General features: G+C 36.7%; 2 protein-coding genes across 3 annotated transcripts; both read left to right on the plus strand.

Annotated features, from left to right (window-relative positions):
* Nucleotides 1-127: 127 nt before the first annotated feature.
* On the plus strand, nt 128-14,783 carry wdr43 (WD repeat domain 43). Its single transcript, XM_084097017.1, has 18 exons — nt 128-372; nt 1,684-1,818; nt 5,131-5,252; nt 5,368-5,488; nt 5,575-5,693; nt 8,494-8,596; nt 8,678-8,742; nt 8,832-8,994; nt 9,076-9,162; nt 11,388-11,513; nt 11,599-11,742; nt 11,853-11,939; nt 12,061-12,092; nt 12,175-12,238; nt 12,401-12,514; nt 12,619-12,685; nt 13,777-13,835; nt 13,920-14,783. Exons 1-18 carry the CDS (start codon nt 172-174, stop codon nt 14,064-14,066), a joined length of 1,956 nt encoding a protein of 651 aa, XP_083953143.1. The 5' UTR covers nt 128-171; the 3' UTR covers nt 14,067-14,783.
* Nucleotides 14,784-16,415: 1,632 nt separating this feature from the next.
* Nucleotides 16,416-21,425, plus strand: gjb10 (gap junction protein beta 10). 2 transcript variants are annotated; one of them, XM_084097384.1, is made up of 3 exons: nt 16,416-16,465; nt 17,180-17,272; nt 18,895-21,425. In XM_084097384.1, exon 3 carries the CDS (start codon nt 18,939-18,941, stop codon nt 19,734-19,736), a length of 798 nt encoding a protein of 265 aa, XP_083953510.1. In that variant the 5' UTR covers nt 16,416-16,465; nt 17,180-17,272; nt 18,895-18,938; the 3' UTR covers nt 19,737-21,425. The 2 variants fall into 2 exon arrangements, with proteins under 2 accessions (XP_083953510.1, XP_083953509.1); XM_084097383.1 differs by lacking the exon at nt 17,180-17,272.
* The last annotated feature ends 6,058 nt before the right edge of the window (nt 21,426-27,483 follow it).

Below are 27,483 nucleotides of genomic sequence, written 5' to 3' on the forward strand. Positions count from 1 at the left end.
AATGAAACTTCCGCGTCCGTCTGTGGTTGGTGAAAAACAATGCCACGCCCACAGAACCCAGGAGGGCCAATTAGCGTTTCCGTGGCGCCTGTGCAGCTGCGCATGTGCGCTTTGGAATTTTCTCTCACACGTGTTTCCCGTGAAGCAGACGGACGCACGCGGACTGGTAAGATGGCGGCGGACGGAGGCCGAGCTGCGCTACCCTGCGCCTTCAGCCCCAAATCACAACAGTTTCTGGCTCTCTGCGCACAGGACGGGAGACTACGGATTTGGAATACCGAGAGCAAAACTCTACAACAGGAATACGTGCCTTCCGCGCACCTGAGCGCAGCCTGTACCTGTGTGACATGGGGACCGTGCCGAGCAGTTCAGGTAACACAGTGTTCGGGGTTCAGTCGGGGGATGCGGCCTGTTGTATCGCAGTGCACCGTTGCAGAGTCTTCGGGTCGCTTTGACTGTGTATTTACCCAGCATATGATCATAAAACTGAACACTGATAATTTGACAATGTATTTACTGGGTGCTTTAGAGCTGCACTCGTGGAGTGCGCTGCGCACATGTTGCGTGTGGCACATGTTCAGACGCAGGCCGCGATACGCGCAGATCCAACACTATATTCATATATATTCTCAACATAAAACCTTTAAAATCACTACATTGATTCCAGAAGTTCAGCTACATGCGCATATTGGGGCTCGTAAACATTGTTATAGTCGTCTGTTGGTTGTCTGTGGCTAATAACGTAGGCTAATAAGTTGATGTTGGCTAAAGTGATGATTCCCTGCTATTTATTTTCTAACTAAAAAAAGTAATGTCAACATCTCTTTTAGTGTGTTATTTTTGTGTAGTTTCAATTATCGGTGTTGTATTTAAATGTACTTTATCAAACTAGCACATGGTCACATGGCTGCACATCCCTCACTCGTGAACTTTCTCTTGATGCTGTTTGTAAAGTGTCTATCAGAAATCAGTCTTTGTCAAACTGATATATAGTAACACGCGGAGCGTCATAGTAGTTGATTCTAGCTAGTGTTGGAGAAAGTTGGTCATAAACATCTTTGACAAGTAACTCTTCCATTGTTACTAGTAACATATTCTTTCTTGCTTTTTAGATATTTATCTTGTTGTACAGCACAATGACCAACTACTGTTGCTTTTATTGTGCTATATGTTTTCTAATTTTGCTTTGTACCTGTGGGTTTGCTATTTATTAGCTATTAAAAGTACATTAGTTGTAACTGTGCAAGTGGTTATTCATAACTGCTCCAGTTTCCTAGTGCAAATGGATCCTAGTACCTATATAGATAATAGCCAATTACTGGTAGCTACTAGCTATATATCTTTTTTTAATGCTTAATAAATAGTCCTTATTAACTTAATAAATAGTTTGTCACCAGTAACAAAACATGCTAGTTTTAAGTACCAGTATCAAAGTTTTTAGTGAAATTGAGAACTTGTATTTTGATTATTTTCTAGTAATGTTAAAACAGCTCTCGATAGGTTACATACATTAAAGTCTTCTTAATGGAAATGACTGGGTAAACAATGTCCAGTATGAAATGTTTAAATATTATTCATAATTAAATAACAAATTTCAAATTTTTCCTGTTGGATTTCACTTTCAAAGGCAGAATAAATGGTAATTAATGGTAATAATTTTCTTTTTCTGTGTGTGTGCTTTAGGATGTTCCACAGAGGAAGAGGAGGAAATGTGAGGCCGGGTCGGCAGTTGAGCAGACAGATCTGTTGGCTCTGGGCACTGCTGCTGGGTCTGTCCTCATCTACAGCACAGTAAAGGGAGACCTGCATTGCACTCTGGTAAGAATTCACCAACAGCTGGTCCTTATGATATTTGGCCAATGCATCTCAAATATTTAAAGGGTTAGTTCACCCAAAAATGAGAATTGTCATCAATTACTCACCCTCATGTCGTTCCAAACTAGGGATGTTAACTATTGATTAATTGTTGTTAAGAGATTTAATTGCTAAAATGATCGTCGATTAAGCAGGTTTGTGCGTGTGCTGCTCAACCTCGAAACATGTAAAGCAGACACGAGGAAAAATTAATCGAGCGGTACAGTGTTATGTTTGGGACCATTTTACTACTAGTTACATCTTCATCATGACTAGTTTGTGTATGCATTTGCAGCCTTTTGTTTCGTGTTAATGTAAGTTGTAATATTGTTTATTTTCTGTAGGCATATCTATATCTGATATAGGATGCACTTGGTTAAGAATTAACGCGGTTTAAAGAGCACCGGTGATCAGCTTCAGCGCATGCAGCTCAAACAGCAATGCACAACTAATAATGACTATGTCTGGGATTGTCATATTACATAACATTATAGAGAGAACAGTATTGTAATAAAACTTTTGGGTTATTGAATTATTTGGGTGTAGTTGCCATGTTTCTTCGCATTGCTCCAAGAGCGCGTCCACAACGTGAGTCGCACATTCTAAATAACATGTAAATTAGTTCAAGTTCACTTGTACATTCGCGTGATTTTGTGCAGCTATAAATTGTAATATGTTTATTTTGTATGCATCTGATTAATCTCTTGTAGGATGCATTTCTTTAAATAATGTGCTAGCAAACGGCTTCAGTTTACCTGTGTTCATTCAGTGCGCGCATCTCAAACGGCAATGCACGACTAATAATAACTGATTGGACTGTCATATTACATAACATTAATGAGAACACTATATTAATAAGTAGTTGTGAATTCATTGGGTTTAGTTGCCGTTTTCAGCGCATTGTTCCAGGAAGGAGTACACATTCTGATAAGCATGCATCTGAGGCGGCGTTGGTGACGCGTTGTATTAGTTGATATATTTGATTATTAAATAAGTAATTTAATAAATGATCAATCACATCGACTCATTTTACAATCCTACTAGCCCTTCATTTAGATTAAAAACCCTTCTCATTCATTTGGTGAGGAAGTGGCGTTTTGAGCAGAATTTCCACACCCTGTCATGCTGTTGGCTATATGCCATTGCAGTATCAAGGCTAACGATTAATTGATCGTTAATTTAAATGACGATCGAACATAGGAATTTGTGTAAATTGACATCCCTATTCCAAATCCATAAGACTTTCGTTCTTCGGAAAAAACAAATGAAGATATTTTTAATGAAATCCAAGAGATTTCTGTCAATCCATTGAAAGTCTATTCAACCAAAACTTGCTTCAAATCATAAAATAAAGAAAATATGGTTGAGCTTCCGTTTGCCACATTTGAGTGCTCTATGAATTTTTGCTGATCAAAGTTTATATGTGAATGAGTCTAAATTTAATCTGTTCATCATATAGACCTTATGCGCCAGAGAAACGAGGGCGCCGCCATCTTTAGAATATTGTCTTTGAACTTCCGTTTTTGCAGTCGCTCTGTATATTTCTATGGCTTTGCTGTCCAGGAGTAATTAGCTTTTGAAGTGGATTTACTTAATATAAAGTTAACGAAAGTTATGAGGATTGTAATGTTTAAAGCAGATGTCTTAACAAATGTCAGTAGACCGGGAAGATTTTAAAACGAGCCGTTCATTAATAAATACGCAAGATCGCTGTGAAAATACAGACCGGAATTCAAAAGACAACGAGCGCAGCGCTGAAAAGAGGCGGGGCTACATAAGGTCTATAGGCCTAAAACAATTGTCTCTTTAGAAGACTTGCATTAAACCACTTGATTCATATGGATTTATGTTATGTCTTTATAAATGTTTTTTTTTGCGTCATAATTTAGGGCGAATAGACTATTATTGGAGAGACAGAAATCTCTCAGATTTTATTAAAAATATCTTAATTTGTGTTCCAAAGATGAATGAAAGTCTTATGGGTTGGAATAGGGCTGCACGGTACTGGGAAAATATGCAATGTTGTTGAGTATTGCGATAACGATATTTCTTGCAATATTACATTTCCCTAGAGAAATGCTATTTTTAAGTTTTTTTATTTATTATTATTTATATATGTAATTATCATACTAAAATAAACAGGTAGGCTAATAGATATTCTTCTGATCTTCAGAAGAATATCTCAGTTTTTTCATAAAGTTAACGTTACACATTCAACACTTTGATTAATGGTTGTCTGTGAGACTCTGTTATTGTTACTTGGCATTTCGTTAGCAGTTTTGGTAGATTTGGGCTTACACTCTTTGAAGTCTTCATATAGCTCCCTGAGGTTGCGTTCCAGATGACTCTGGAGATTAGTTTCCTCTCGATGTGGCCAACATTTTTCGGCACGACTTAGTGACACTGTCACTTATGTTCGCATATCGTGTTTTTTGCACGCAAAATGGAAGCACCTTTTTCCAGGCCCGCCTATGCCGCGACGAGATGAGAACATCTCAACTTTTCAGAATTCCGCAAGCTCACGCAGGTCATGGTTGCATAGCAACGACAGACGCAAGCGCTTGTGGAAAGGAGATAGCATCGCGACCGCGCTTTCCATGCGTTTTTAGACGCAATATGTGAATGGCCCCTTTCACAGTACCTGCATTTGACACGTCTTCTCTATTGAAGCCAAAATATTGCCATATTTCAGACGTACAGTTCTCTTTAGGCACAGGTTCTTCGCTGTTGTCATTTTCCTCACTTATCTCTACTCCTGCCATTAGTTTTTATTTTCTACACTCTGCTCTGAGCCACTAGGTTCCCCTTTGGGCCCGATCTAGCCAATAGAATAATAGCACCTACTGGGGAGGCGGGTATAAAGATAGTAAGGCCACATTTGATTGGTCGAATTTGGATAAACAACCCATGCATGCATCACACAAATGCTTGGCACATAAAATAAATGCAGTTTATCGCACCTCTCTGCGATATGGATATCACATATACTATTATCGCGATAACGATAATTTTTCGATATATTGTGCAACCCTAGTTTGGAATGACATGAGGGTGAAAAATGAAAAAAAAAATCATTTCTGGGTGAACTATCCCTTTAAGGGAAGTTTGGTGAACTACATTGGACTTGAAAATGGCATGCAAACAGCACACGTTACTTTCATAGGTTTGTAATACCCAGGGGAGAAAGTAGTTCACCTAACTAAAAAAGACACAAATGAGTGATTTCTGTTAATTTAGCTGAAATTAAGAATGTTTAATGATGTTTTATCCTCTCAGGATGGAGAACACAGTGGACCAGTGAATAGTGTCCAGTGGCATCCAGAGGACTCTGTGTTATACAGTGGCTCAGATGACACACACATAGCCGAATGGGACCTGCAGAAAGGAAAAGTTAGTTGGTGAGTGTGTGCAGTTATTTGTGTTGGATGTTTCACCAAAATGGGTTTCCTTTGGTTTTATTTAACATAATAAATTTGTGCATCTGATTTACAAGCAAACATGTTCTGTGTTCAGCAAATGGAAGGCAGACAGATCAGCCGTCAGCAGCTTGTGTATAAGTCCAGATGGAAAGCTGCTGCTCTCGGCAGGAATGATCATCAAGATGTGGAACCTGGAGACTAAGGAAGTGTACAGGGTGAGTCTGACCTCTATGCTATAAGCAGCCACGGATAAATAAAAACAGAAAAGTTTCAGATTTTACAATACCTCCCAAATTTGCAGAAATTCACAGGTCACTCTACCATGGTAACAACTCTCTGCTTCGCCACAACACGACCCCCTGACAGCAACGGGATGTACTTTCTGTCAGGAGCTGCTCACGACAGGCTCCTGAGTGTGTGGTATGTTAAACCTTTACTAGCTAACCATAGCACACAGAAATTAACCCATAATGACCATTTATGGTTGGTGTACAGTTATTACAATTTGGCCTATCTAATAATTAGGGATGCGCCGATCCCAATACCACCATTCTTTGTCAGATCGGGTATCGGTCAATGGTGCGTTTCCCGTACAACGATGTAACTCACTGTTTAACTACCATAGTACGATGCATCGTTGAAGAAATCAACTAGCTAGTCACGACTGATTCCCGAAACCGTATTGTCGTAAATTGGTCGGTCAACCACATTGGTTAATGATGTCACGCAGGTGGAGTAATAACTACTTTTAATGAATTTGTTTCAGATCGAATTAATGCTAATGTTTTGCTATAAATTATGGACATGGCATCTGAGGACTATTTTCTCATTTTTCTCAGTTATTTTGATTTATTTCCAGATTCAAGCTAGGCTCATTCTTACGTAGTAGAGCATGTTCAAAAACGTCAATTTAAGTCTCTTAACAAACTAAAAGACGTAAATGACATGTATTCTAAATAAAAGACACAGGTTGTACTGAATGTCAGCTTGCTTATTTTGCTCAAGATAAGGATTTGAGTCCACATGTCATGCAAACAAGAAACTATGCTTCTAACCACAGGTCGAGAGCTGTCGTTCCAACCACACAACTTTGCGATGCTGTTTGCGAATGTTCGTTGGAACAATGGTTTCCGGAAACACTGACTTGTTGAACTATGCTGGAACTTGCGACCATAGTTGGCTAATGATGCTTTTGGGAAACGCACCCCAGATGGGACCGATCCAAATCCGTTATTGTGCGTATACTATTGTGTTATTGTTAAGCCTCAAAAAAGGCACAAAAACATTATAAAGCACCATCAACTTTGTTTTAAAGCAATTCCATAGTTTAATGTGACATAGAGATTAATATTGAAGTCGTTAAATTCAAGTTGATGTCAGTGCTTCCCTCCGCCGCGGCTGTCAGTCATTCTCCATTCAGCACTCAAACTTGCTGGAGTTTATTGCTGTTCATGCAACTTTCTCCCAGGTGTCTTTTAGATCACAACACTGGAGTAGAGAGCACTTTGAATTGTTCTAAATTACGCGCATAGTAACTGAAATCTAAAACTGTTAAAAGAAAAGGCTCAAACTTTTGCAAGATATAAAATATCCCTTTTTGCTTTGAACTTTTTAATGCGATGTGCTTCGACTCCATGTTGCTTCAACCGCATCATTATGCGCATACTTGTTTTTCATAAATGTATTTTACAACAATACAATTACAATGTAACAATACAATGTAACATTTTACCAGATTTAGTGCTACACTTATTCACTTTTATTGGTTTTCCATCTCACTAAATGTTTAGATTTAATACAATTATTGTGCACTCAGGATTTTTCTAGAATAACTTTTGCTGCAGATTTTTCCACTAATCTATTTTATAATAGTATTTTGTAATAGGTTATGATCATAATTTTTTTATTTGTTGTTTTTCTTTATAATAATGTTAAACACACTAAAGAGTAATTATCAGTTCAACAGGTATAGAAATTCTACTTTTTTTTAATCACGGCTGATACTCTGAATTTTTGGTATCGATTCTGAAAAAATGGTGTCGATGCATCCATACTAATAATTGTTAAATTATTGTGATAGTTCACCCAAAAATTTTAATTAACCCATGATTTACTCACCCTCAAGCCATCCTAGGTGATATTCTTCTTTTAGACAAATACAATCAGTTACAAAAAAAAAATCCTGGCTAATCCAAGCTTTAAAATGGGAGTGAATGGCTGGTGAAAATTTGAAGCCCAAAAACCGGAATCCATCCAGTATAAAAAAAATACTCCCCACGGCTCTGGGGGGATAATAAAGGCCTTCTGAAGAGGAGCCATGTTTTTGTAAGAAAAATACCCATATTTATAACTTTATAATCTAAAATAACTAGCTTCCGCCAGATGACCGTACGCATACTATACAAGTCGACTTGCGCCACAAGAGTAACCAGCGGCGCATGTAGGATGGTGTAGGATGTAGGAGTATCGTAAGCTTAGATGCCTCTCGCGGTTTAAACAAATAGGGCTGTGCAACAAACTGAAGCTCCTCTTCTACTATATAGAAATCCTCCGACATTTCTCTTCACAATTTCTAATTTGCGACCAATGTTTTGTTTTGCTCTTTCCTCTGAGCTTCTAGTATTCTCTCTCCAGTATATATTTAAGTAATTGAATTAATAAAAATTTGCGATTTAGACTAATGGCTTAAATGAACAACTACTAATCGACTAGAAAAAAACTTTAGTCAGTAATTAGGACATTCTGGGTTGAGCGAGCGGCGCTCAGTGCTCCATTCCCACCATGAAATTATTATTTTCTTTCTCTGTTGTCTGAGAGTTGATTGACAGCTTTTAGGTTCGTTATTAGCGTCACCCTCTGGTTAAATGAACGTTTCTTCACCGCATCAGCACCGAAAACACAGGAATTTTAAGACCATAATCGCACAACCAATTCGATATTCTACAATTAAATCAACTAATCAAATATTCTAAAATCGTTACTCATCCCTAATATACACCTAGGATGGCTTCAGGGTGAATAAATCATGGGCTAATTTTAATTTTTGGGTGAACTAACCCTTTAACCAAAACAATTGTGATCTATGATTGATTTTTGCCATAATCGAGCAGCCCAAATTACAACTAAGACTGCTGGTTCATGATATTGTAAAAAAACAAGCTCATAGAAATCTGAGGCTCAATAAACTGATGTCTGATTTAGTTCCTTCTGTGCTCCTCAGGCAGGTGAGGTCCGATGGCAAGGACAAGAACTCTGTGGTGTCATTTACTCTGACAGATGAACCCCAACACATAGATCTTCAGACATCCAGCCACAAAGAGGAGGTAAGGATTTAATGGGCTTAATCATTATCCATGATTGGAGTTATGTGCTTAGGTTTTGACTCCTCTCTGTATGTTTCTCAGGCTATGAGGTTAGCAGTGGTGTGTAAGGATGGTCAGCTTCATCTCTTTGAGCACTTTCTGAATGGGTGAGTCTGTCCATCTTCCATTTATCCATGTGAATGGTTATTCTTTAAAACAGTTCAGTGAAGCTCATATTGATATTTTTCTTCCTCAGGATATGTAAGAAGCCACTGTCACCAGTGTGCTCCCTGCAGGTGTCCACTATGAAGGGAGACTCGCCTGTGCCAGTGCCTCTGCTCGCAGCAGCTTTGTGTGCAGACAGACAGAACCTAAAGCTGGCATACGGACATCACCTGCAACCTGTCATGGAGAAAACGGTAAGTACAGCAGAAATTGATCATTGATTTAAGTGGGTTATTCAATTGGTCAATTTTCTAACATGCCATCTGTTCCCACAGCCATTTAACACGTCAGAAAGACATGCGTGCTTAGTCCGAGATGTACTTTCCACACTTTCTCTCTCTGTAGACATGGCTGTCTCCAAGGTAAGACCCCATATGTGCCATCAATAAATGCTTTGTTACATATTGGTCATTTGACATTCAAATTCAAACAGTATCTGCAGTGTTGCATACCATATTTGTAAAACTATTAACCCTTTAACGCGTACGATCACTAGGGATGGGGGATATAATATTGTTCTCCTCACGATAAGAATTAGTTTTCCTGCGATAATAACGATAAAGCCTTCTTGATGACGTATTTCTGTTTGGGACCCATTCGCAGCTCATGTGCAGAGCGAAAACAACTATGGCAGAAGGCAGACGTAAAGCTGAGGCGGAGTTTATCGCTAAATGAGGAACTACCTCTGCAATATGGAACTGGTACACACAGATATATTTTCACTCGCCGAACACTGACTGAGCGCTTGAGCGTTTCGCTCTCCGTCAGGCGGTCCGTAAAGCGGTGCGAGGCGCCCGACTCGCACAAATATTGTGATCTCGTATTAAGTCCATATCTCCCATCCCTAACGAGCACACCGGTGTGATCAGTCTTGCCTGGTCCCTGGAGTATACGATCACACAGGTGTGACCGTTCAGTGCATCATGTGATGCGATCAGTTGCTAAGTTCAAATGTGCTTTCATACGTACTTTCATACGCGCTTTTCATGTATCACAGCTATTCAGTGTTTTCAACCACATAAGGTTTATTTTTTCAGACATTTAAATACTCATAAGTACTGGCAAAACAATACATTTATAGTTGTATATAATTGTAAAATACACACTGATGTCTATGAAAGCGACAATAATAATTCTTTCAAATATAAATTGGCGAGGTGTTTTATTCATATCAGATACACATTGTGTAGGTAACCGTTTACTCTATTAATCTCCCACTTCACCGGCCACTTACTTTCATGTATTTGGGGAGAAGTGGATGAATTTGTGTTGTAAATCTGACCCATCCGATTCCATGAATTGCGGCACAAACTAACATGGAGGTGCCCATCGCTCGTTATAGATCAACTAACATGATCATTATAAAGGTTTTTAAATGACAAAATACATTTACCTGCATGTATTTGAGAATCAGAATATCAGGTAGGTGATGAAATGGTTTACAAGTTTGTGAATATTCTGAATGAAAAAGGAAATAAAAACAATACATCAGTTGTACAGCGCTATTGTGGCTGTGGTGCGTCTCGTGACAAGCATGACGCGACTCCTTGGAAATAAGATGATACGTTAACTCTGGGGGCTTAGCTAGAATATTTTAAACTTGCGTGTGAAAGGGTTAAAAACTGCTTTGTTTCTGATTCTGTATAATTACACATTCCTTTCTTTAATCTGTCTACCTGAGATATTTGTAACATTTGTCACACTGGAGAACAATTTAAGTGAACCGCAGAAAGAAAGAAAAAGGTGATTTTTAAAATAGTGAAATATTTTGAACAGGAGTGTCCAAGCTCGGTCCTGGAGGGCCTTAGGTCTAACTTGCCTCAACTCACCTGCCTGAAGTTTCTAGTATGCCTAGAAAAACCTTGATTAGCTGGTTCAGGTGTGTTTAATTGGAGTTAAAGTTCAAGTTTGCTGGCCCTCCAGGAGCAGGACTGGACACCCCTGATTTAGAAGAAATGGTAACCGGTTACAGCATATGAAATGTACACTACAGTTCAAAAAGTCGACAAGATTTAAAAAAAGTCTCTTATACTCACTAAGGCTGTGTTTGTTTAATCAAAAATAGTTTCTTTTAAAATATAATAATTTTCCACAACATTCACTATTTTAATCATTTTAAAGCTGACAGCAGCTATTACTCCAGTCCCCAGTGTCACATGATCCTTCAGAAATCTTTTTTTTTTTTTTTGCTGATTTGCTGCTCAAGAAAAATTTCTTACTGTTATTATCAGTGTTAAAAAGTTATTTTTGTGAATAACCTTGGAAACTGATGCTTTTTTAAAATAGAATTCTTTGAATAGAAAGTGTAAAAAACAGCATTTACTTGAAAGGGAAATCTTATGTGACAATGTAAATGGATTTACTGTCACTCAAATTAATGCATCTTTGAATAAAACTGTTAATTTTTTAAAGAAAAAAGTTCCTGACCCCAAACTTTTGAACGGTAGTGTATATGTAAAAAATCGAATTGTTAAATAAGTTCATGGACAAATTATTAAATCAACTACCCATTTCCCCTGTAACACTGGTACGGTAATGGTTTAAAACGGTTTATTGACTGTGCATTCATTTGAACATCATCTTCTAGGTGAAGACACCAGTTGTTAATCAAAAGAGCAAAGTTTTAATGCCAGGACTAACAGGACACAAGGCACCAATCAAATTAACTCCCAATGAAGGAGAGAAAAGGAAAAAAGAGGCCGGTACCACAGAGGTAAGACTCCAGACAATTTGTGTAAAATGCTTAAATTATATCCCCCAAGAATTAAATTAAGGAATTTCTTTCCATCATACTCTAGTTGTCTATCGAGGAGCGGTTGGAGCAGATTGAGTTGAGTGGAGGCAGGAAGGGTGCTGCTAAAGGCTCGTCCTCCCTGCAGACGGACAGCTTTGCTGTACTGCTTGTTCAAGGCCTAGAGAGCAAAGACGAGAAGATCCTTAATGTAAGATACACTCCTCTCGCTACAAACATCAACAGATTGTTGTTTGTTCATAGACCCTTTGTCAATGAATGCTGTTCTTGTTCTCATTCTGATTTGATTCATTCTAACAGAAAATATTTCAAACCAAAAAAGAGATATTGATAAAGAACACTGTTTCCCGGTTACCACCCCCAGCTATCCTGCCATTGCTGGAAGAGGTATGTCCACATTGTTAAATAGTATTAAGTATTTAAACAAACTACAAAAATTTTACTGACCCCAAACTTTTGATTAGTGTATATTATATACATTTAAATTATTCTATGGTTGTTTCTTTAGCTGTCCAGAAGACTGCAGGGGCATCCGTTCGCGTGAGTATATTTTTACTTTTTGTTCCTTTTAAGGTTTTAAGGCATTCAACTTTTTGTAACGTGATTCTTTTGCTGTGTGCAGGGCCTTGCTTATAGTTCAGTGGTTTAAGGCTGTTCTTACACAACACGCATCATACTTGTCTTCGGTAAGTGTGTGTGTGTACATCTATACCTGTCAATAGATTTACACTATCCAGATCTTAATGTTGCACCAGTGCTTATTTATTAAGTCTTTTATCCACGGTAGATAATATTTCTAATTTTTTTGGGGGTTCCTCATTTGGTCTGTTCGTCTTGTTTCCCCATAGCTGCCGGATCTAGTGTCTCAGTTGGGCTTGATCTACCATATGATTGAGAGCAGGGTAAAGTTATACCATCAGCTCAACAGGCTTCATGGCAAATTGTTCCTGCTTATGTCACAGGTGAGCTGGTCAAACACAAGCAACCAGAACAAATGGCTTAAAGGAATAGTTCACCTAAGAATGAAAACATAGATTTTTCTCACTTTTGCATATTTTTCCACTAGGTGGCGACAAGCAGCAGCGCTCAGAAAACTGATGTTGATCGCACAGCAAAACTGGTTTATGAAGAAGGTAATGAGCCCTTTTATTTTTTTAGAAACAGTTTGTTTTTGTAGTAAAATACACTTAAATATAATAACCAATAAAATTGTAGTTTAATCACTTAAGACGTTTAAATAGTTCTTAATTAGTATTTTAATCAAGATTAATAAGAGGGTATGCATTGACATCACTTTCCCACCGGAACATGCCTCAGCTGGACTGAGTGGCAAAAGAACTGCTGCATGACTGGATTTTATAGGGGAAACAGCGAAAACGCAAGTAAAACGAACGATTATCAGTTTAAACTAAAGGTTGGACTAGATATAGTGTTCCTTACAACTTACCCAAGATCCAGTAATCCATGGATATTGCCATGTGCCTGATTTCGACACCGGGGAAATAAAGCAAATTTGCCTGTTTGAATGCTTTATATAAATATAGGTAGGTCTAAATCTGGGTGATCACTTATGTCAATGTTATATACATGTTGTCCAGCTCTAAAACTTGTATAGTTTTTTTTTTTTCAGTGTTTGTTTAAAAGCATCCAATTATGTGGAATATAAGATGATAAATATTTAATTGAGTTGTCAATACAATATATAAGGTATGCTTTTACCCCAATATTCAGCATATTAACAAAATGCAAATCCACCTTTCGCTGCCTGCATCCAGTTGTTTCTGTGAATTGCATTGATCCATTTGCTTCTCTTTTCTGTAGCTTTCGGCAGTCTGTTAAATACCTCAGATTTTGTCTAATCTATTTAGACAGTAAATTGTCAAAGCTCTTTCCTGTTTTAGATGTGGTGTGTTTTTCGCAGCATTCACACTGAAACCCAATGCTGCTGCTCAGTCTTTTTGCCACTCAGTGGGCAAAATTGCAGTCACTCCGGCCGACGGTGATATCGCGCGCATACCCTCTATTGAGTAGTTGACTAAAATATATTAATATATTTTATCATTCTGTGTAAATGTATTAGGTTTAATCTTAATTACTTCCGTGTTCTTTTGTTCTTCTTAATTATCTTAGTGTTTATTGGTGTACCCAGTTCAACTGATTTTACCCATCAAAATGGCATTGAATATTGACATGGCAAAAATAAACACTTCCTTTTTTTCTACAGAGTCTTCAGATGAGGATGAAGATTCAGGAGATGAAGGGCGACCTGAGGATGACTCTGATGTAAGATGCTCTCTCAGTTTTTTCTTCTGTGGTGTTTGGAGTGTGGCATTATGGGATTGTTCTCACGTCGACTTGTCTTTTCAGAACTGGGAGGAGGATGAGACAGCAATGGAATTGACAGAAGACAAAAATAACCACAAAGAGGAGGATGAAGAGGAAGATATGAAAGATGAATCAAAAGCAAATGGTGATTCAGATCTGGACCCTGAAAATGAAAGCGAGGAGGAATAATACCCAAAAAAAAGCACCCTTGCATTTATATATGATTTCATTTTATTTTTCATTTTGTTGAATTTTATTGTAACAAAACGAAAGGTTATGTTTTATAGAATTCCGATAGCCAATGCAGCCTGGACTTGTGGTTGTCTTTCTCAGAACCGTCATGAAGGGCATGTGACCCTCACTCTGGGTGACTGACAGCTCCTCGTGCAGAGAGAGAGCACACACATTTGAGGTCCATTCGGGTCACTTTTCCTTTGACCTCTAACTGCCTCTGTTTTGTTGCCCAGCTACAATGGGATACTGTGGTTTTCCCAAACCAAATCCCCCTCGATTGCATCCTTAAACAGACGTTCGATGTCCCGGTGGTCCGAGCATATGAGCTGATCATGATTATGCTCATCAACATTGTCCTCTGCTCACATCTTTGATTTATCTGTCGTCATTGCTCTCTCTGTCACAGTCATTTCTCATGTTTGATTTCTGTGTCCTGTGTGTGATTTCAGATGAGGTTTTTTTACACCCTCTGCAGTCATTAACCCAGTTCTTGGTCTTGAGAACAAAAAATGTGAACCTCTCCCATTACAACATTAATATTAAAAACACAAAACCAGAGATGTGTACGTTAATTATACAGTGGTTGCAGTTAGCGTCAACCAAAACCTTTCATGCAAACTATATCGGCGACTGTTGTACAGTTTAAATGAAATAAATACTGCTTTGTTCTCATCTCTTGTTTGGATTAATTTCATCTGACATTTTCTTTCCTGGCGCTAAATGACAGCAATGATGTGAAATGTCTCAACCTGAAGACTGTCTGTATGCATGTAAATACATTTTATATATATATATATATATATATATATTATTTATTTATTTCTCTCTAGCTCTACAAAGTAATGTGAATTTGTAAAATGTTATGTTTGGCTCAAAATGATTTCATCAGCTAGAAATTACTGTTTTTATTTATTTTTTATTGCAAGCTATGTTAATTGTTTTTTTATAAATGCTTATTCAGTAGTTAAAAATGACTGGAAAAATGTTACAGATGAAAATTCCTGGGTCATTAACAGAAATTAATGGGTCAATAATTGTTTATCTATTTGTGTACAGGTACATCTAAAAAAATGTTTGAATATTATGAATTTTTTTTGTTTTTTTTTTGTAATTTAATTATACAAGTGAAAATTTAATATATTTTAGATTTATTACATGTAAAGAAAAATATTTCTAGCCTTTTTTTTATTTGGATGATTACAGTGTACAGCTCATCAAAAATCGCAAAATATTAAAATATGTCCTAAGATCAATCAAAAAAGGATTTACAATACAGAAATGTTCAAGTTCTGAAAAGTATGTTAATTTATGCAATAATTGACTGAAAAGAGGACTGTGGCGGATGTCGATGATCGTCTTCTGAACAACTGTCAGCCCATGCACATTTACACACACTTTAATGTTTTCTCCTGACCATAGATGGCGCAAAATCTCATCTCAGCACTTTTGATGAATGGCTATGCTATTTTTGTGTCATTGAAAAATAGGGATTTCAGTATATGAACATTTCAGACATCTTTGCTTTGACTAACACCTATAGGTTAGTTGAGTGAATCCATTCAATTTGCATTCGGTGTTGCTATTATGACAGTCATAGAATAATTTTACGTTTCAGATGAATCTCTATTGGTGGTATTCTTCTTTATCTGTCATCGTTTATTCAATTATTATCAACTAATTATTTTGTCAAAATAAAATTTCAAATACAGTAGTTTAATTAGTATTTTACATTATAATGACAATATTAATAAGAAAATATTAATAAGAATTATATCAAATGTATACAATCTGTAAACGTTTATCCAGGGGCTGTTTTACCCCATCTTACCCCTCTCTTAATATTTGAAATTTTGTGCTATAACTAAATTAGCAAATGTCACAATGGCTGATATATCTAAATATGTTACAATTTAATTGTGTAAATTCACATTGTTTTAAGGGGGGCATCTTTCCCCATCCTACCCTACTGTATGTTAAATGTTATCAAACTTAAAATGAAATATTCTAATATTTTGAGATACGACTGTTGGCTGTATCGACATTTAAAATAAAAATGTTGCTTGAAATATTTTAGTTTACGTGTTATGATGAGTCTAGAATATTATTAAATATATGAAATATATTATTACTTTTTCTTTAAAAAACTGATGACAAATATTTGTATACATTTTTTGAGACACATCAGTTGGTGGCGTCAAAGCGTCGCTCGTGATGTTCTCCACTAGGTGGCGTCGATGTGTACACTTCATCACACGTGCCACGGTCATGTTTGGTTTAACGCCCGAAGTTCGCCAGCCCGACCCTATACAACACAATCACGGCGCACAGTGTAGACGACTGTGAATCCTCAGACTGTAAGTATACACTAAATAATCCTCCGTTTGCTTGTTTTACTAATGCATTTGGTGTTAATATATAAAGATTATCAAGTCTCATCTACACATTCCGTAAGTTTTTTTAAACAGTCAAAAACTTTTGAAGATGGCTTTTGTAGATACACATAGCCTATTTGTGAACCGAGTCGACAGTTTAAAATGTTCGGCGATTGTGCACAATATAGCTAAACATCATTATAATACCGTCTCAATATATTTATTCCGTTTAACAGCATCCTATAAATTGGAAATATAAAGACATTTCTAAACTAATTGCCTGAATAGTGAAACACAAGGGGATTTTTTTTTACCTAAATATTGTCTTGTTTATTCTAATAATTGTTTGATCATAACTAATTTTATGATAAAAGACATAAAGCATGCAATGTTAAGTGAACTTTTTTTGGTGGGCATTTTATTTTAAAAGCTTTAAAAGCGACATAAAGTAAGTAAATGTATTAATAAGGTACTGCCATAGGCGGAAATCGCGGGGGGGTCGGGGGGGTCCGGACCCCCCCTATCTGAGGGTTGTCCCCTCCTAAAAATATAATTAAAATATGTGTATTGTAAATAATATAATGATATATACTTTAAATAACTGTTTAAGTAGTAAAACAATAAAAATGCAAACGGGGCAACAAAAAAATAAAATAAACGTTTTAACATTTTGAGTCCCCCTCCCTTCCCTCACAGTGCTTTGGTCCACTGCCTGCTCCCCTTTTACCTCATCACAAACAGAAACACAAATAGTGGGAGAGAACAAGGTTTTTCAGTTGTGAAACTCCAGTAAGTCAAGGCTATTTTATTCACTTACATTTTTTTTAATGATAAGCAGTGTACTTTTGTCACCGATGTAGTCCGACTCGCTATGTTGGTGACCTTGTTTTATACAGTCTGTGCGTTTACCGCGATTGTTTAAAACCGTTCCCTCACACACACCAATAAAGTGTACACATGCGTGTAGGCCTAACGTCTTGTAGATTAGACAAGTGCGGGTGCGCATTTACATTTTCACGCTTTCACTGTGTGATTTAGTCAGTTTATATCATTTAATATAGTTAGTCTAATATAATATCACACAAAGAGTGCAGTTTTCTCCAGATATTAACATGATAATAAATGTGATTTAATAAATTGATAAATGAAAAGTTTACTTTTAGACACCATATTGCCTGTTTTAACTCTATTTCGCCAACGAAAATATTTGAAAACTAAGCCATAGCACTGTATTTGCGTCTCTGAGAAACACACGAGGTATTTCCTTACTGAATTATCAATCAGCTTTTTGAACGAATCAGTTGAATCTCAATGACTCACTCATTACCAATGAATTGCTGCCACCTACTGGCGGTTTTAATTCCACATTTACATGATCTTTTCGTGTTTTAAATAATTTTATATATCAATATTCAACGTTTTATGTTTTAAACAAAACATTATGTCTGTGTAAATAAAAGCATCTAAATGCCATTTCAAATGCAGCTTCTGTGTTTCCTCTCCATTGCAAATATTTTGTTGATACTTATTTAATTTGATTGGTAACAGCCCTATTGTGTCTTATTATTATAATTTAATTTAATTTAATTTAATTTAATTAAATGTATGAAATTGACACAAAAGATGATGCATGCATATAATTAGGTTTAAAAATACATTTATAAAGATAAAAATGCCAATGAAGGTAAACATCTATTGAAACTTATTGGAAAAATGATTTCTGTCACTGCTGTGAACTGACCCCCACACAGAATATGAAGAATATCAAAAACTTTAGGAGTCGGCTGTCCACGGCAGTCCTAAACATGCCAAGTTACCAGCACAATAACACACTCAGCAAAATATCGTTATCGATAAAATCCCTGAAAATATAGAGATCATTTTTTGTCAATTTCGCACAGCAATGAAGAATATTTTGGTCAATTTAGTCAGCTTTTTCAATGAACCAGAGAGAAACTTTGAAAAGAAGGATAATGGCATGGTCTCCATGCTAGCTACACTAATAATAGTAGTAAGGCTTTCCTCTGTGTACTACACATATCCATAGAAAGTACATTTTTGCCTGTATTATTGGTGTCCCCTTCAAAAATTGCTCTTGAGGAAAGTTATGTTAATTGTCCCCCCCAACATTTAGATGAAATTTACGCCCCTGGGTACTGCTTGTAATTATAAGCCTGCCTTCAAATTCAACACTCAGTTTCATACAATATAACTTGTTTACATATAACTTTCTAAAATATTAAAGACCCCCTGCTTTAATATCAAACTTTGAATGATCACAGATGATGTGTAGTTTAACTTTGTATAACAAAAACTACCCAAATAAATTGTAATGTGTGGTAACGGCATGTTTCTTGAGATGTTTTGTCTAACTCTCTCTTTCTCTCTCTCTCTGCACCCCTCCCTTCCAGGTGAGAGGTATTCAGGTGAGATAACCTGATCGCTCGCAGGTGCCATGAATTGGGCTTTTCTTCAGGGTCTCCTGAGCGGGGTCAACAAGTACTCCACCGCGTTCGGTCGTGTCTGGCTGTCCATAGTCTTCCTTTTCAGGATCATGGTCTTCGTTGTTGCTGCAGAGAAGGTGTGGGGCGACGAGCAGAAAGACTTTGCGTGTAACACTGCTCAGCCTGGCTGCCACAACGTCTGCTACGACCACTTCTTCCCGGTGTCCCACATACGACTGTGGGCGCTGCAGCTCATCTTCGTCACCTGCCCGTCATTCCTTGTGGTCCTGCATGTGGCGTACCGCGACGAACGCGAACGCAAGCACCAACTGAAATATGGTGACGACTGTCAGCGGTTGTACATCAACACCGGAAAGAAGCGTGGTGGTCTTTGGTGGACGTACGTCCTCTCGCTGGTATTTAAGATGGGAGTGGATGCGACCTTCGTGTATCTGCTATATCACATCTATGAGGGCTATGACTTCCCCACTGTGGTGAAGTGTTCTGAGTCTCCCTGCCCCAACGTGGTCGACTGCTTCATCTCTCGGCCCACAGAGAAACGAATATTCACCATCTTCATGGTGGTGTCAAGTCTGGTGTGCATCCTCCTCTCGCTCATCGAGACGCTCTACCTGGTGGGCAAACGCTGCTTTGAGTGTGTCCACAGGGTGCAAGGGTCACGGCAGGTAAACAAGGCAAGGTCCATTGCAAACATGAGGGGCTCAAATACTCTTTTAGAGACAAACAGCAAGAAACTGGTGAGGAATGACCAGCCAGCGCCAGCATACAGTGTGGTCATCTCATCCTAAAGCAAACGTGAAGAAAAAATACTTTGGTCCAGTGTGGGACTCCAAGAGATGGAAAATCTTCTTCACGTTCACCACGATGTGAACTCGAATCAGACTGACTCAATGGACGGTTGGCAGTAGAGGAAGCCGCTTGTTGCTTACCCTATATTCACTGGATCTTTTTGCTGGAAAAAAAAAGTTGTGGCCTGATAAACAACATTGTATATTTGAAAAGTTTATATGGGTCAAAACGCCATCATTCAGGATGACACTGTCTTTAGTCTGACTTAAACAAGTCAGTTCAGGTTTTTGGGTGTGGTGTGGCTTCTGTTAGGCCAAGATCCAGAACACCAACGGGCATTTTGATCAAATAGCTAATACAAAATATTTGGTATAAGACCAGATTAATAGTAATTACCGTTAATTACTACATATTTGTCAGTTTTTCAATTGACACTAACAAGCAAAACGTGACTGTAAATGATGCTAAAGCAATCTTCCGCTCACATATTTTAATAATTGTTCAATTGTACTCATCTTTTTTTTCTTTTTTTTTTTGCAAGAAACAAAAAAAGGCCATTATCTATGAAAACCTGTTTCCATCTTAAAATTTCTCAATTTGAACAATCTGTCATCATTTACTCATCCTCATGTCATTCTGAACCCATTCGACTTTCTTTCTTCTGTAGAATATAAAAGACTTCAGAAGAAGGTTTAAAATGTTTTTGTCCATATAATGAAGGTAAATGGGATCCCAAACCACATTTCACCCTATTGACTTCCATTGTATGAACAAAAAACAGAGGATTTCTTTTGTGTTCCACAGAAGAAAGAAAGTCAGACAGATTTATAATGACACGGCAGTGAGTAAATGATCACTGCATTTTTATACATTTTTTAGTAATTTTAGTAATTACTTTATTTAGTAATAGTAATTTTTGAGTTGACTAACCCTTTGAATATCAGAATTCTTACAGTGTGACTTTATATGTCACAATGTGGCCTTGTTTCTTATTTTAGTTTAAACTCATCTCATAATTACCTTTTCTATTTCTTTCTTTGAGGCGGAAACAGGCTTCCATAATAATCTTCAGTCGGCTTTTACTTGTAAAATGATTTTATTCTGTTGGATGTAAGAACAGCATGCAAAGATGTCTACATTTCTTCTCCATCTATTTACAATCATCACATAAAGCACATGATGTTAAACTTTTTTACAAATACATCCCCAAATCCATTATTTTGTAAACCTAGAAAGTGAACCCTAATTTATACTTACATTTTTATGTAAATTTGTTTGTTTACAAATTTGTGCATTTTATTTTTTATTATTACTATTCAATATTTTGTAATTTTTGCTGAGTTATTTTTTTTGTATATTAGCTGGTGTGTGTGTGTGTGTGTTTATGCTAATGTGTGCATAAACTGTGGTGCTTCATTCTAATGTCTTCCAAGAATTTGCAGTATTTAAAATTTCAAGAATTTACTGATAAAGACTTTCAACACTGCCAAGATGAGCAAATTCAAAAGAGGCTGTTTAGCCTGTCTGTGTTCTTCATTCAGTGATAAACATGTATCCATAAATGTAAACATTCTCTGAGGTTCCTCTGTTTGTATGCTAACCTTTCAGGATTCTTTCCTCATTGCTGTGTATATGCATAGAGTTGTTTACATTTGAGGTACATTAAAATCTGCTTTTTATTTTCTTACAGTCTGTTGCCCATTTAAATCAGTGGTGTCTGACTTTAGAGGATGCAGATGAAAGCTGTGACTTTGCTGTTCGCAGATTTGATTTAACTTGTTCTGCATGAGAGTGTGCTGTGGAGCAAAAGAAATGGCAAGAATGAAAATACGCAGAGATAAACATCATGTGCTGTGTCGACATGACATGTCATTTTCTGCATCAAGCTGCAAAATGGCAAGACAGGATGAGAAAGAAATCTAGTTGAATATTTAATGTACTTTCAAGGAAAATATAATTCTTCATATATATATATATATATATATATATATATATATATATATACACACATATACACACATATACAGTATATACATTTTCAAATCTAAAGAGAAATGGCCAATTGAGAGATGGTGTGTGTGTGTGTGTGTGTGTATATATATATATATATATATATATACATACACATATACATACATACATATATATATAATATATATACACACACACACACATATATTTATATGGGTCATTCCACGAAATTGGTGCCTTTTGTGTCCCTGAGAAATAATCAGACGTAGAATTACTATAACAAATAAATTTGTGATTTAAAAACATAATAGTACTATGTATTATTTCCTCAATATTACATTAAATTAAAGTCATTTATATATTATTTTAAATAATTAAAATTGCATTTATGCTGATAAGGGTAAGGTTTTTGGCCTGTCCCTCCCTGTGATTGTTCTTTTTCAGCAGGACTTTTAATTTGCAAATTGAAGGCAAAATTATACAAAAATCACATTTTCATATTGTTCTAAGTATAGTGTCACTGTTAAGCAGTGTTTTGGCATAAATATACATTATTTTTAATAAAATATAAACCATTTTATCGGTGTCCCCTGATTTCATGTCATGCCTGTTACCCTCACCAAAAACCCCTTGTAAAATAATGGTACATTCCTGTGACATCACTTCCAGGAAGTTACATCACCTCTCAATCATTATTCCAACAGTTAAAACACAAGTAAGTTTCTCTCTCTCTTCTGTAATGCTCTATTTTGATGATTTATTAGGTATAACTGAGGTGGGGACTTCATGCAATGTCAAAACTGTTACTGATTTTTAAAGTATAAATTTAAACAATTATTTATTTAACTTAATGTAATCAATATCTACAAGTAATATCCTTTCAAAGTGTACAACATGTGCTTTTGTGGCCTTGCCCTAATAGCTAGCAATTAGCAAATTAGCTTGAATTTGTCAAACCTGTTACTGTCAGGCCTGTTACTTTTGTATAGTAACAGGTTTTGACATGTGGGGTAACAGGGATGACATAGATTAGGTGTCACCTTGACATTAATTTAGTGATCAAATGTAGGAAATATGATCATATATTGTAATTATAATTTAAATCGGACTACTTTTCAAAATGTATTTCATAAACCAACATCTCAGGAAAATGTTATGGGGTTTCAAATAAAAAAAATACTTTTTTTGTTGCAGAACAGGGCGTTGATTTCATACATGTCCACTGTAAAGGACATCAGGACTTAAATCATGTTTATCAGGCATTTTGGGAGACACAACAAGAGAATATGGAAGAATATGGAAATAAATTATACATCAATATTCCAATGAAATTGCCAATTATTACTCCAATTATTACACTTCTTTTTTCATTAAATGTTGCTCCATAAAGAACACATTAATGTGCACATTAGATACAGTGTATAGATACATTGCATTGAATGGGAATATTAATTTATGGCCATTTTACCCACATATTGCATAAAGTAAAATGGTGTATCAATTCAGTCAGTTATATCTTTCATAACATAGTTGAGAATCATCTTTATACAAATTTTGGTTAAAAAAAATCCTGAAACCCCAAAATATATTGGTGATTAAAAAAAAAAAAAGCCCATTGTTTTTTCCTATACATATAATTTCATGTCATTTTATTTTTTAAACAACTTAGTCCTGGTGTCCACTACAGAGGACTCATTGTCAATTCATCCATGTAAGTGCGATTACAAACAATAACAGTGAGGTGACTGCAGACCCTCGCCCCAATCTTGTAATGTTCAAGAAAGTGAAACCAAATGTTAGCATCTGTTTTCAGATGATCATAGAAAGACCAAGATCTGATTATCTTCCTTGCCTAATAATTGAACCAGATCAGTTATTTTAAGTTTTGTGAGGGAACATACACAGACAAACAGATGGACGCATGGGTCTAATTACTTTAATTACAATACCCTTAAATCTTTAGATCTCTTAGAAATGTAATGTGCTTCGCTAATACAACTATGTAAAGTAATACAATTTAAAAAGGTAAAACTTTACAAAATTATGTAAATTATGTGAAGAATGTGTGTCCTGTCATACCTGTTACTCTGGTCAGTCCTGTTACTATGATGTCAATCCTGTTACTGTCATTAATTTCATAAAAAATATAAAAATTATATTTCAAATGGCCTTCCAAGTTTTTCCATTGTAACCCTATCTATATTGTATTTTTGACAAAGCCCTTCTTTTAATATCTCTCTTGTAAAAATATATATTTTTCTTAAATGACAAAATTTGTATGTTCTTGGTCATCTGAATGACAAATATAAGATTGAAAAAAAAAATAGAAATTTTGAAACAATTCCAGTGAAAAGAGGGACTAAAATACTGCTCATATATGTGAAAACTATAACATATTTCTACTTAAAACTATAGTATATAGTAACGCATGTGTCTGTAACAGGCATGACAAAAATATCAAAACATGAGGTAGATAAATAGTCATAAAATAAAAAATTACATAGCCTGAGATGGCACAATACGATTTCTTGTTATTTTATGCTGTCTTCATTTAATGGATATTTTAAAAAAAAAAGTTTAAACTTATTTTATATTTTAATTTTTCAAAGTTGAAAAGGCACTGATTTCGTGGAATGACCCATATATATATATATATATATATATATATATATATATATATATACAGTGAAGAAAATAAGTATTTGAACACCCTGCTATTTTGCAAGTTCTCCCACTTAGAAATCATGGAGGGGTCTGAAATTGTCATCGTAGGTGCATGTCCACTGTGAGAGACATAAAAAAAATAAAAAAAAATCCAGAAATCACAATGTATGATTTTTTAACTATTTATTTTTATGATACAGCTGCAAATAAGTATTTGAACACCTGAGAAAATCAATGTTAATATTTGGTACAGTAGCCTTTGTTTGCAATTACAGAGGTCAAACGTTTCCTGTAGTTTTTCACCAGGTTTGCACACACTGCAGGAGGGATTTTGGCCCACTCCTCCACACAGATCTTCTCTAGATCAGTCAGGTTTCTGGGCTGTCGCTGAGAAACACGGAGTTTGAGCTCCCTCCAAAGATTCTCTATTGGGTTTAGGTCTGGAGACTGGCTAGGCCACGCCAGAACCTTGATATGCTTCTTACAGAGCCACTCCTTGGTTATCCTGGCTGTGTGCTTCGGGTCATTGTCATGTTGGAAGACCCAGCCTCGACCCATCTTCAATGCTCTAACTGAGGGAAGGAGGTTGTTCCCCAAAAACTCGCAATACATGGCCCCGGTCATCCTCTCCTTAATACAGTGCAGTCGCCCTGTCCCATGTGCAGAAAAACACCCCCAAAGCATGATGCTACCACCCCCATGCTTCACAGTAGGGATGGTGTTCTTGGGATGGTACTCATCATTCTTCTTCCTCCAAACACGTTTAGTGGAATTATGACCAAAAAGTTCTATTTTGGTCTGACCACATGACTTTCTCCCATGACTCCTCTGGATCATCCAAATGGTCACTGGCAAACTTAAGACGGGCCTTGACATGTGCTGGTTTAAGCAGGGGAACCTTCCGTGCCATGCATGATTTCAAACCATGACGTCTTAGTGTATTACCAACAGTAACCTTGGAAACGGTGGTCCCAGCTCTTTTCAGGTCATTGACCAGCTCCTCCCGTGTAGTTCTGGGCTGATTTCTCACCTTTCTTAGGATCATTGAGACCCCACGAGGTGAGATCTTGCATGGAGCCCCAGTCCGAGGGAGATTGACAGTCATGTTTAGCTGCTTCCATTTTCTAATGATTGCTCCAACAGTGGACCTTTTTTCACCAAGCTGCTTAGCAATTTCCCCGTAGCCCTTTCCAGCCTTGTGGAGGTGTACAATTTTGTCTCTAGTGTCTTTGGACAGCTCTTTGGTCTTGGCCATTTTAGTAGTTGGATTCTTACTGATTGTATGGGGTGGACAGGTGTCTTTATGCAGCTAACGACCTCAAACAGGTGCATCTAATTTAGGATAATAAATGGAGTGGAGGTGGACATTTTAAAGGCAGACTAACAGGTCTTTGAGGGTCAGAATTCTAGCTGATAGACAGGTGTTCAAATACTTATTTGCAGCTGTATCATACAAATAAATAGTTAAAAAATCATATATTGTGATTTCTGGATTTTTTTTTTTTAGATTATGTCTCTCACAGTGGACATGCACTTACAATGACAATTTCAGACCCCTCCATGATTTCCAAGTGGGAGAACTTTGCAAAATAGCAGGGTGTTCAAATACTTATTTTCCTCACTGTATATATACAGAGAGAGATTTTGTAAATGCCTGTCACACTGTGGAATAACAAACCACTTTTCGTAAATGAACCTTAAGGCCGTTTTGCAACTAGATTGTATTTCATCTGTATGCCTGTAACACCATTCAGTATCCACACCTTTCAGTTGATAAAATTGTCAAAAGACAAAAAAATGTCCCTCCCTTTTTCAAAACCAATGTACCAGTCTCTCTCTATTGTTCTTGGTATCTTCATAACCCCTGTACCGTGAAAGGGTAGGGTAGATGTAGTTAACGTCATGTTGAAGCAGGTTTTGTAAGTCACATACGTTCTTAAGGCGTGGAAACCGATCCAACGAGTCTCTTTCCTTTTTTAACGCAACCGACATTCCACTCCCTGTTGACTGTGCTTTTCCTTTACTTCCTCTCCATCTCTTTTCATCATTGTTAATGCTTTAATTAATAAATACCAACATTTGCTAACCATACATATTCTGCATATGCGCTTAGCAAGCTTGGTGCATGTTTAACTAATGTTTTTGGTGGTAAAAATCCAATTTAGAAGTTCAATTCCGTATACAAATGCAAATCCAAATGAGGTTAATCATTTCCCCACATAAACAAGTGTAAACCAGTTGAAAAACTTTAAAACAGACCTGGCCGATCTGGTTCAGTGTTTCTTCTGCAATGTTTCATAACGTTTCCTCTTGCTGAACAAACAAGTTCAGACAGCTCACTTGGCCTGAATTACTCAAAGCAGGCATGATTTCCTTTAATACTTTGAAAACACATTAAACAGAAGACTGGCAGTCCTGTAACAAAATTATAGATAGTTTTTTGAAAACTAAAGTTTATTTTAAGCCCGAGGCAGAGAATGAATCATCATCTTGTGGATGTTTTAGCAGTGAGTCAGAGGGCTTCACACGTGTGACCGAACAGAATTTCTCTTCGCTTTGATGACAAAGAACCATAGAGACTTTTCCTGTGGAAAATTCAACTTCTGGTTTACTGGGAATCAAACCACCAGTCTTTTGTATTACCATCCCAAATCCTTAACCATTAGGCTCCCGCCACCAGCTAAAACTCTAACAATGATATAAGGAGAATCAAGTTGAGATAAACTCACATCCAAACCAAATGAAGGGCTTTTGCCAAGGATTTACCATAGACCTAATGCAAGAGTGGCTTGGAATACATAAACAATTATTACCCAAGATAATTAGTACCGAATTCTCAGCACGACACTAAAAGCGTGTCTGACAAAATAATAAAAAGTAAAAAAAACAAACATCTAAAGCTATTGTTCAGGACGAGGTGTGGTCCTTTACGTGACTAGGGAGCACAGACATTCATGGACAAGTTTGAACATAGAGAAGCCTGCAGACGTTGGCAACTCCACAAACCACTAACAAGCAGTGTTTGGTTGACAGAGCTGTCCAAACAAAGGGAGTCTTATTTATTGAGCAATAAGATGGAAAATGTTACTAGGCTTCACAGGCAGGGGTTTC

The sequence above is a fragment of the Abramis brama genome (genome assembly GCF_963993115.1).
Source record: "Abramis brama genome assembly, chromosome: 21".
Classification (NCBI taxonomy): Eukaryota; Metazoa; Chordata; class Actinopteri; order Cypriniformes; family Leuciscidae; genus Abramis; species Abramis brama.

Bases quoted from the DNA above. Each gene is read 5' to 3' on its own strand.
- wdr43 (XM_084097017.1), top strand. From the start codon at position 172: ATGGCGGCGGACGGAGGCCGAGCTGCGCTACCCTGCGCCTTCAGCCCC. The intron at 1,819-5,130 runs GTAAGAATTCAC...TTATCCTCTCAG, and splicing joins GAGACCTGCATTGCACTCTG to GATGGAGAACACAGTGGACC. The intron at 11,743-11,852 runs GTAAGATACACT...TCATTCTAACAG, and splicing joins AAGACGAGAAGATCCTTAAT to AAAATATTTCAAACCAAAAA.
- gjb10 (XM_084097384.1), top strand. From the start codon at position 18,939: ATGAATTGGGCTTTTCTTCAGGGTCTCCTGAGCGGGGTCAACAAGTAC.